The sequence below is a fragment of the Lutra lutra genome, chromosome 5 (assembly GCF_902655055.1).
Source record: "Lutra lutra chromosome 5, mLutLut1.2, whole genome shotgun sequence".
NCBI lineage: Eukaryota > Metazoa > Chordata > Mammalia > Carnivora > Mustelidae > Lutra > Lutra lutra.
In genome coordinates this window covers 62548153-62558819 of record NC_062282.1, presented here as the reverse complement: position 1 = coordinate 62558819, position 10667 = coordinate 62548153, and the positions used below count along the sequence as shown (strand labels likewise).

At 50.8% G+C, this 10667-nt stretch overlaps 1 protein-coding gene across 1 annotated transcript in view; it reads left to right on the top strand.

Annotated features, from left to right (window-relative positions):
* The first annotated feature begins 7817 nt into the window (after positions 1-7817).
* The window catches only part of SH3PXD2B (SH3 and PX domains 2B), a 101697-nt gene continuing 98847 nt past the window's right edge, over positions 7818-10667 (top strand). Inside the window, exon 1 of the mRNA XM_047729859.1 lies at positions 7818-8043. Within this exon, the coding sequence (XP_047585815.1) occupies positions 7969-8043 (75 nt within the window). The 5' untranslated portion in view covers positions 7818-7968. The remainder of the gene's footprint in view (positions 8044-10667) is intronic.

Sequence of the window (10667 nt, the reverse complement as noted above, 5' to 3'; positions counted from 1 at the left end):
GTTGTCTTTTGATTTTGTTGACTGTTTCCACATGACCTCTGGGCATCATTTAGGTATCTGAGGAGGATCTTGCCAGTAGTGGGGAAAAATTAACCCTAGATTAAATGCAGCTCTACTATTTCCTTATAAAGCTCTGAAAGGATCAGACTGTTTCCATATAACTTAACTGCATCCCAGAACAAAGTTCAACAATATTTATAGGAACATAAAAAATATCCAGCACCCAATGGGATAAAATTCACCATATCCAGAATCCACCATCCTCAACATCTCCACTGCCAGTGCTCCAGACTGGGCCACCATCATCTCTCACCTGGATAATTACAGTGACCTCCTAGCAAGTCTTCCCCATCACCCCTGGCTCCTAGCGACTGTCAGGATAGACCAGGTTATGCTGCAGTAACAAAGAACACCAAACAGCCCAGCCACTTAACCAACAATGGTTTTGCTTCACACTCACATTCAGCACAGATCTGGAGAAGGGCTCTGCTCATCTGTCTTGGCCCAGTTGGGCTACTATAACAAAATACAATTGATAGGGAGGCTTATAAACAACAAATTGATTTCTCACAGTTCTGGAGGCTGAGAGTCTGAGATCAGGGTGCCAGCACAGTTGGAGGCTTCTGTTGTGACTTCACATGGTGGAAGGGACAAGGAAGCTCTCTTGGGTCTCTTTTACAAGGGCACTAATCCCATTCATGAAAGTTCTGCCTCTCAAAGGCCCCCCTTCCTAATATCATCACCTTGGGGGCTAGTTTTTCACCTGTGAATGTGGGGGGCGGGGGTCACATTCAGACCGTAGCATCATCATGGTCTCTCCAGGATCCAAGCTGACAGAGCACCCACCCTCTGGAGTGTTGCCAGGCACAGAGTAAGGGTGAACTTGCCTATTGGCCCTTCTGCCTGGAAGTGCTAACACTTTGCTTCTGTTCACATGTCAATGGTCAAGCAAGACACATAACCCATCCTGAATAGCGGGTGGAAGACCACAATCCAAGCACGTGTCCAGGAGAGCTAGAATCTATTCTCGTGCTAGCAACAGAGCAATCTCTGTAAGACATACGTCAGATCACGCTGCCCCTCAGGGTCAAAGCCAGCATTCCACGGTCCCTATAATGCCCTCTGGAAGTCAGTACCCCATTACCTCTGTGACCCCATGTGTCCTGTTTCTCTTCCCTTTCCCTGCTCCCCTCCAACCACACTGACTTCCATTCTGTTCTTAGACATGCCAGCCATGCTCCCGCCTTTGCACTGGCTGTTTCCTCCTTCTGAAAAGTTCTTCCCCCAAGCACAGGCATGGCTTACTGCCTCACCTTCAAGTTTGTACACAAAGTCACCCCCTCAATAAAGTCTACAGGTTGCACCCTATTGAAAATTGTTTCTTGTTTTCCTGACCCCCAGCCTCCGAGTCCCCATTAGCCTGCACTACTTTTATTTTGCTCCTAACACTTTATGGCTTCTAACATGCAATACAATTATCCTATTTCTTATGTTTACTGCTAGAATGTGAGTATCACAAGAAAAAGGATCTCTACCTGTATAGTCCCAAGCAGCTCAGGAAATACCTGGCACATATTAGGAACCCATTAAGTACTGTGTATGCAAGTGATAAATACTTGTATACAAGCAATAAATACGAGTGAATACATAACTAGGTTCCCCAGGCTACCTGTACTTTGGGATCATGCTCCCACACACTTTAAAAGGCTGAACCGCAACCTTCATATTCAGCGCAACAAACTTATAGGGTAACCAAGCAGTTAGACTCAGATGGCGATGTGGGGTGTGAGAAGCACTGAGGATGATCAAAGGTAAAATTTTTGCTCCTGGGACCAGAGTGTGGGGGCGCCCTGGCGGCAGTGACAAGCTGGCTGCCACCCAGTGGCTGAATGAGGAAATGCACCCAGTCTGATCTGGGGAAGCTCTTAGAGGACAGGTGACCTCTACGTTTTAATTACTTTCTGCGAGTTTCTCTAGGCTCTGTGAACAAGATGAGAGTCACCGGGCTTGGTTCCCTCTGAGGTCTCTGGCGTCAGTGCCTATTAACCTAAAATGTGGCCCAAACCCTTTTAGCAATCAACGTGATCTTTCACACACATCCGTTTGTTCATCCATTCATGCCTTCAACAAACATTTGCTGAGCCGTGCCAGGGGTCCAGACACGGTGGAGAAGAAGAGGCCCTACCTTTCTCGTGGAGAGGAAAGCCATCCATTTATTCAACAGATGTTTACTTACTGCAAGCCCATGAGCGCTGTGCTGCATTGCAGAGGAGAGCTAAGGAGACAGACTGAACTGACCTCAGGATGCCAGTGTTCTATTGACAGATCAATAAAAGCATGCAACAGTGATAAGTGCTGTGAAGGAAATGCACACGGGAGACAGATAAGGGGGGGTTGCTTTAGGGAAGGTCTCAGAAGAGAGGATATTTAAACTAAAGCCTAAAGGACAGGAATGGACCAGTTGAGGGGAAAGCCTTCCAGGAAGAGGGAACAGCATGTGCAAAATGGTGGACATTCTAGAAATGGAGAGAAGGCCAGAGTGACTGGAGAGGAGTGGCTAGAGGCCCACTGGGCCTCATGAGGCCCAGAGGGCAGCAGAAGTCAGACCCTGCTGGGGCTTGGCTATTGCATGGCATTGGCCTTTATAGATATTATCTAACTTGTCATTTCTTTCTTTTTTTAGATTTATTTGACAGAGAGAGAGAGAGAGAAATCACAAGTAGGCAGAGAGGCAGGCAGAGAGAGAGGAGGAAGCAGGCTCCCCACTGAGCAGAGAGCCCAATGCAGGGCTCGATCCCAGGACCCTGAGACCATGATCAGAGCCAAAGGCAGGGGCCCAACCCACTGAGCCACCCAGGCGCCCCTAACTTGTCATTTCTAAAGACCCATCTAGCTGGAGACAGAGAATGGAAAGTGTCAGTCCGTTTGGGCTACAATAACAATATTACAGACTGGCTGGCTTATAAAAACAGAAAGTTATTTCTCACAGTTCTGGGAGCTAGGAATTCCAAGCCCAAGGTGCTGATTTGGAGTCTGGTGAGAGCCGACTTCCTGGTTCACAAACAGCTGCCTTCTCACTGTGTCCCCACATGGCAGAAGAGGTGAGGGAGGTCTCTGGAACCTCTTTCATAAGGGCTCATTCATTAACCTCCACCCTTATGACCTAATCAATCCTAGAGACTCCCACCTCCAAACAACCTCAAATTGGGAATTAGAATTCAACACGGATTTGGGGACACAAACATTCCATGTGTAGCAGAAAAGCATCTACTTAGGGGCGCCTGGGTGGCTCAGTGGGTTAAGCCGCTGCCTTCGGCTCAGGTCATGATCTCAGGGTCCTGGGATCGAGCCCCGCATCGGGCTCTCTGCTCAGCAGGGAGCCTGCTTCCTCCTCTCTCTCTGCCTGCCTCTCTGCCTGCTTGTGATCTCTCTCTCTGTCAAATAAATAAATAAAATCTTTAAAAAAAAAAAAAAAAAAAAAAAAAAAGCATCTACTTAATGAAGAGGAGTGGATACAAACATTAAGAAAACATCAGTCCTGTCCTCAAGTGGCATCCTGCTTCTGGAAGGAACATGGGTCAGGCACCCAACAGGTCTGAGTTCAGATCCAAGCTTCCTCACTTTTCTGTGCTATGCTACTAGGCAACTTCTCTGAACTTTGCTTTTCTCACTTGAAAATGGGAAAAATAACACACACTGTGGGTTTCTTGGATACATTAGATTGAGAAATGGGTGTGGAATGTCTGGTGCTGTACATAGCTCCTGGTAGTTGATCAGACACACATCCATCCCTTTACACACATCCCTTTACAAAGTGAGGGAAGGACAGGTATAGGCACAATTTAGAAGCACAGAGTATGTAGGGCTGAAAGCAGCACTAAAGGACCCAGGTCGTGGAGGACTTGAATGCCGATCTCTAGCACATGAATATCGATGAGCAGTGGGAGCCAGTGAGGGTTTCTGAGCAGGCGAGGATTGTGGACAGAGCTTCCTTTTAGAAGGAAGATAATTATGGCAGCCAGGAAAAGGGCGAAGATGCAAAGAAGCTGTGCTTTCCTTCTTCTGGCTCCTAAAATGTAACTTTACTCAAGCTCCTCCCGACCCCCAAAGCTCTGCCCTGCAGCCTGGGCCCCTGGAACTTTGCTCTAAGGCCCACTTCCTTGTAGCCTATGATCTATTTCACGGGACCACAAGTGCCCGGCTGCTCAGCATTTGTAGGTTCGGCTGTGTTCATGGTGAGCATCTTGCTGTGTCAGGCAGGCAGGCAACAGCCTTGGAGGGAAGACTCTCTTTCAAAGTCCCCTCCCTGCCTTTGTTCTGGAAGAGGCCTGATTCCATCTAGACAGCTGATGAAGAGAAGAAGAAAAAGATCAGGGCCTCAGCTCTCCGGGCCTGGCTGTCCATTCTGGGGACATTGGATTTGGGAGAAGTACAGCCCGACAGTCAGGCAGACATCAAAAATCACAGAAAGACCAGAACCTGAATCAGGATGATGGACTCAGTGCCCCTTGGATGGGTAGCCCTCCTCCCATATAAACCAGCCATATGGAATTCTGCGGTCCATCAGCTTTGGCATTGATTTTCTATGGTCTGCAGCTCCCAAGCTTGCAGAATGCACTTCTAGGACAGAAATTTAGAAGAATAAAGTCAGCTAAGGCAGCAAATTTACCTTTTCCTCTTCCCTGTTCTCTTCATAGCCCAATCAAGGGACATGCCAGTGCTCCCAGGAGTGTAAACACAGTGAAGCTTGGTGTGAAGAGGTCTCTGGGGAGTGGGTAGGGACAAAAGCAAGCCCAGCCCTGGAGAGAACTTAGGTTCAAGTTAAGGAGATGGAGATGGATTCATTCATTCCCATAGGCATTTCCTCAGGGCCTCTCAATGATAGTCTGTGCCAGATGCTGTGGGACTTGAGACAAATAAGACCCATTCCAACTCCCTGGGGGCTCAGAGTCTGGCAAAAGAATCAGCTCTATATGTAGTCGATAATGGCTGTGACAAGACACAGTGATAGCAGGAGGGGGGATGAAGAAGCAATTATTTATCTGGGATGCAGGGCTTCCTGGAGGAAGTGACATCCAAGCTGGGCTTTGAAGGTTGAATAAGAGGTCACTGGCGAGGTGGGGAAATGAATCACTTACACTAAGGTATACCCGTAGGAAAAAACAGAATATACATCCTTCTAGAGATCACAAGTCATATCTATTTTGGACATGTGGGGAAAACAGAGGCAACTGGTGGGAGCTGTGACTGGACACAAAATCAGGGGCTAAAAAAGGATCAGGACTGGGAAGGAGTAGATGTTTAATACTAATTAATGGAGAATCAGTATTAAAATTAGGTTTGAGATTTAGATGCACTTAAAGGGAGATGTTTAGCTGTCTCAGATCAGCTAATAGAAAAATAACAAAAATGCATGTACTTTATGTGTATTATCTCATTTAGACTCTAGAACAAGACAATGAGGTCATTGACTATTCCTTTCCCATCTTATACATCAGGAGATAGGGTACACAGAAGTCACATGACTTGCCCAAGGTCACATACTTGGGAAATGGTGGTTGCCAGCCACTGGGGAAGGAGGTATGGGGAGTTATTGCTTAAAGGATACAGAGTTTCAATATGGGAGGATTAAAAAAAAGTCCTATAGATGGATGTTGGTGATGATTGCACAACAACACAAATGTACTTAATGCCCCAGAACTATACACTTACAAATGGCTAAAATGGTGAGTTTTATGTCATGTGTGTTTTATTACAGTAAAAAGGAAGACAAAGATAAAGGGAAAGCATGGAAAGATGCAAGCATTGCATCTTCTGCTACAGGCAGATGAGAGGAAAGTCTGTCTACCCGGGCCAGACCTGCCACAGAAGAGGCGAGCCCAGGACGGGCTGAAGCCCCAACTTGGCCACTCCATGTACAACTCGGCCAGGTTGCATAGCCTTTCTGGGAAAAACGAGGAAGCTGGCTGATTCACAGATTTCCTCTAGTGCCAGCCTTCTGTGGTTCTGCCTTATTAGGAAGGCTTGGCTCATTCAGAGGACTAGATAAAAGGAACAGAAAAGCCAGGCCTTCCACATACTGGACATTTCCAAGTAACTTGACTTACAGTGGTTCTTCAGAAGAACGTACCTTACAGAAACGTTATCAGTGAGTGTCCTGGTATAAAACAGATGCCTCTCTCAAACCAGAGGACCAGGGAAGTTTACTAGAGTCCACTTACAAAGATGTGAGCAGGGCTTGGGGAACCCCGGCGGGGGGCGGGGTGATGCAGTGCCCAGGCTTTGCAACAGCAGGACTGTTAACACCCTTAGTGGAAAAAAGGTGGTTCCAGGAATCCTGAGGGAGAAGGTATGTGGAAGGCCACCTTTGGTAAGCACAACCCTGCAGGAAGAGAACTCGGGAAATTAGACTGAGACCTCTCTCTTCTTCTGCCCTCAGTCTCCTGCTGGGGCCTCCCATGGGCCAAGCCCAACAGGAAGCTGAGTACAGGGAGCCCATCGGTGAAATCCACACAGGCCATCCTCTGGAGCCGGAGCAGGGCGGTAAAACCTGGCAACGAAGTTGGAGGGGCAAATGGATGGGTGGCTCCAAAGTGGTCAGCACCCTGCTATCCAGGAACCTGGCCAGGGCTGCTGGGAAGCACCCTCCCCTGGAGGACCCTTTTGGTCTTTCAAAGGATGACCTGGGATCCAGGGTGGGAAGGAGCCTCAGCTCTTTCCGGCCGGAGTGGAGTGATGCAGTTTGTTGGACAAATGACTAGTGTTGTTCCTAGTGTGACAGCATTGGCCAGGCTCCTATCCATGCACTGATGTGTACATTTGTTCAGACATTGGTTCAGCGGCCAGCTGAAAATGACCCTGAGCCAAAGCAGGGCTAAGCCAGGGCTAGGAGCCACTAAATCAAGAAATGTGAAACAGCCCCAGCCACCTTAGCTGGTGAAATACGCCCAGAGCCACACAGATATGGGTTCTTCCCACCGGTTCCGTGAGTCTGGAGGCTGTTCTCAGGCACCCCCATCTGTAGTATGGGCCAACCACCTTTTCGTCCCAGAGTTGTCTTGACGGTTCAAAAGGAACATTTCAGAAAAGCAGAAGGCAGTGCTCCACGTTTGGGAATCAGTGGCCTCTGTTCCAAGCACACCTCTGCCCCATGCTCCCATCCACCGCCCTATTATGGTGCCCTGCTACTGTTGTTGCAATTATATTGTACTTGCATTTGTTGCGATTTTTATCTTCCTCTCTCCCCATCTCTGAGTGTACACCTAGCGAAGGAAGCTCCTGGCCTCTGGCTACTCCCTGAATCCCCAAGGCTTGGGTCTGAGTTTAAAACTGCCAACATTTTATACAGTGGGCAGACATTGCCCATGGCTTCACATGCATCTTCACATGGGGAGGACAGTCCTGGTTGGCAGGTGGTCGTACAAGACCTGTTCTACTGATGAAGGAACTGAGCCGGGAGAGGTGAAGCAACTTGCCCAAAGCTGCGGAATAGCGGCAGAGTCGGAATTTGAACCCGGGAGCCCGGCCCTGAGATCCGGCGCTGGACCGCGGCTCCTGAGCTGAACGAGTGCGGGAATGAATCCACCGATCAGTCAGTGACTGGCCGGCGGATGCGCGCCGGTCCCCTCCCCCGGACGCCGGGGCAGGGCGCCGGGACAAAGGCGCGGCGGAGGCCGGACGTGGGCCAGCCGGGTCCGCGCGCCGGAGGCGGGAACGGGGCCGGGCCCTTTAAGGGGGGCGGGGCGGCGGCGCGGGGGGCGGGCCCGGGGGCGGGCCGGGGGCGGGCCGGGGGCGGGCGACGGCGGCGGGCCCGGCCCGAGGGCGCGCGGAGCGAAGGGCGGCGGCGGCGGCAGCGGCTCGTGCTCGGCCGGTGATCTGCCGGGGCTCCCGAGAGCGCTCGGCCCCCCCTGCTTTCCGCCCGCCGCAGCGCGCCCCCCGCACCCGCGCTCGGCTCCTTGGAGGACGGCCATGCCGCCGCGGCGCAGCATCGTGGAGGTGAAGGTGCTGGACGTGCAGAAGCGGCGGGTGCCCAACAAGCATTATGTGAGTGCCGCGCGGCCCCCACGCCCCCTCGAGTCCGTGCCCCGCCGGGGGCGACCGAGAGCCCCTGGGTTCTGAAAACTTCCGAACCGTCTGCTCTTCCCCCACCCTCCCCTTCTCTCCCCCCTTGGCCCTAATGCTGCGTGCCCGGGTCTCTCCCAGCTCCTCCCCCTCCCCCTCCTCTCTTTTGCCCGGTTCTCCTCCCCTCCTTCCCGTCCTCCCGCCTCGCGCCCCTGCTCGCCCCTCTGCAGCTCCTCTCCTCCTTTCCGTCTCCCCCTTATCCTCCCCCCAACTCCTCCTGCCCGTCTGTGGAAAAGTCTGGCCCCAGCCAATGTAGGGGACAGAGAGACAGAAAGGGGGGGAGGGGGGAGGAGAGACACAGAGAGAAGCTCCAGTTCTCAGGCTGGAGTGCCTCCTTGTCCAGAGGCACTCAGACCCGCAGTGCCTAGCCACAGGTAGCCCCTCTGGAGATCGCCAAGTTTGGCTCTGTTCTTTCGGAGGATCCAGCCGGAGCCATCTCCGAGAATGGCTCCTTTGAGTGCCTGCACCGTGAAAACGTTAAAAAAAAAAAAAAAAAAAAAAAAAGTCCCTGCCCTCTTTCTCCAATAACTTCTGTTTAAAAATGTAGGAAAGTTTTCTCCTGGTACCTCCCAGTGTAAAATGAGAATCTTGTTTAGAGCTGGTGAAAATGGGCCAGCAGCATCATTTTGCAGATGGGAAGCCTGAGGCTCAAGGAAGCTGCAGGTTCTAGAACGTGGAGTTGCATTCAGGCCTTCCCTGCCTCTGGAAGGTGTGCCAGGGCAGGCGGTGACCCCGAGATGGGAAATGGATTCTGCAGCAGTCTAGGTACCTGAATCTGGGCTCAAGGGGCCCTGGGATCACCTCAGAGGTTTTGGGTGGAGGGGTTCTGCGTCTGTGAGATATTGGGCGGGAGTGAGGCCTTGGGGAGGCCTTCTTCCTGGAGGGAAGGGGGCTGTGGTGTCTGTGGTGATGAGGGGGGGCAGTGGCAGCGCCTAGCTGCAGAGAAGTTAACCAGGAAGGAAAAAAGAGCAAGAGGGAGGGAAAAAATCCTAACAAAGAAGTGTAGAACAATGACTAGCAAAGGGCGTTGGCTGGCTAAATTCAGCTCCTTGGCCTCCCTGCAAGTCTTCTCTGGATCTATTTTCTTAAGAGGCTCGTTCTTGTAAAGCAGATCTACGTGCCCTCCGTGAATAGCCTATAAAATCCTGAAAGGAGATAGCCGGAATCCACTCTGCACTCTCCTCGAGAAAGGGTGTGCTGTGTGAGTCGCTATTGTTATTGGCTGAGGCAGCCAGTTACTCAGCCCTCAGCCAGGCGGTGGGAAGCTATTTCCTGGACCTGTGGCATCTTTAAATAGAGTGAAGTTTCCCTTGATTCCAGAGCGGAGCTGAATTGTCTTTTTTTTTTTTTTTTTTTTTTTGGTTAACTGCTTCAAATACTGCCAAATCTTGGTTTCTTGTTTGAGCTTGTTGAGTGTGTAACTGAGTTGCCTTTTGGGTATGAAGACAGTTTTCACCAACATGGCAACAAGAGAAAGTCTAAAATTCTCCATGCTGCCTCCCACCCAATCTGTGAGCTGGCAGAACCAGAATAGACACAGTCACCACAAACCAGGCATCAGCATCCAGTCACTCTCTCCTCTCTGCTCCCAGCACATGCATATGAGGTTCATATGCATGAAGTTCTTGAGCCCGTTTGACAGATGAGGAGACTGAGGCTCAGAAAGGTGAGGTCCTATGCCTGAGGTCACAGTCACGGGCAGAGCAAGGGACGTCAGTCCAAGTCTGTTGGATCCCCCAAAATGGTGTTCCACTAGAGCACACCCCTTCCTAGATCCATACCTTCCTAATTTCCTTAAGCAGAGTCCCCTTAAGAACCAGGAAGTCTGCCATCATTGGTGACCCCCCTGACTAAGCTTTTCATCCTCTGCTCAGTCAGATCCATCCCCGCCAGCTTTTTGAAGTTTCTGCGGCTTTAAGGGACATCTTGCTTAGCTTTCCATCACTTTTTAGGGGCCCCTTGAGACAAGTTTAAAATACGGATTTGGGTTCAAATCTTGGTCTCCACGAGGTGGCCGTGTAGCTTCTCTGAGACTCAGTTTTCTCATCTGTACCTGGGGGGTGATGGTGCCCATTTCCTAAGGGGAGGAACCATGTGACATCTGGGCTGGTGTGCCATAGCTTTGTGAGCTTGCTTCCCTGCTCTGTGGTGTCCATGTCACTCTGATTGGGGATGTACCAAAGTCATGTGTGGAGGGATTTCACCAAAAACTTGTTTTTCTGCATGTGGGTTTAGTCACTCTTGTGACTCAAGGTGGCTCCCTTCCTGGTAACCAAGCTTTTGGCTCACCGGATGAAGAGGGGCAATGAGCTAAAGTGAAGCCTGAGTCTTCCACAGAAACAGGGCAGATGTAGTGCCGTGATGGCAGGGGACGCGAACCCAGCAGAAAGTACCAGCACCTCCCTCTCCTGTTCTCAAGACATGGCCACCCCACCACTCTGGAATAAGTGGGCACAGAGGCTGCTGTTGGTGTGGGCCTAGGCTTTCATTCCCATTTGGTGTCCTCCTCTCTGAACCTGACCCAGCCACCCTGGAAAGAAAGCATG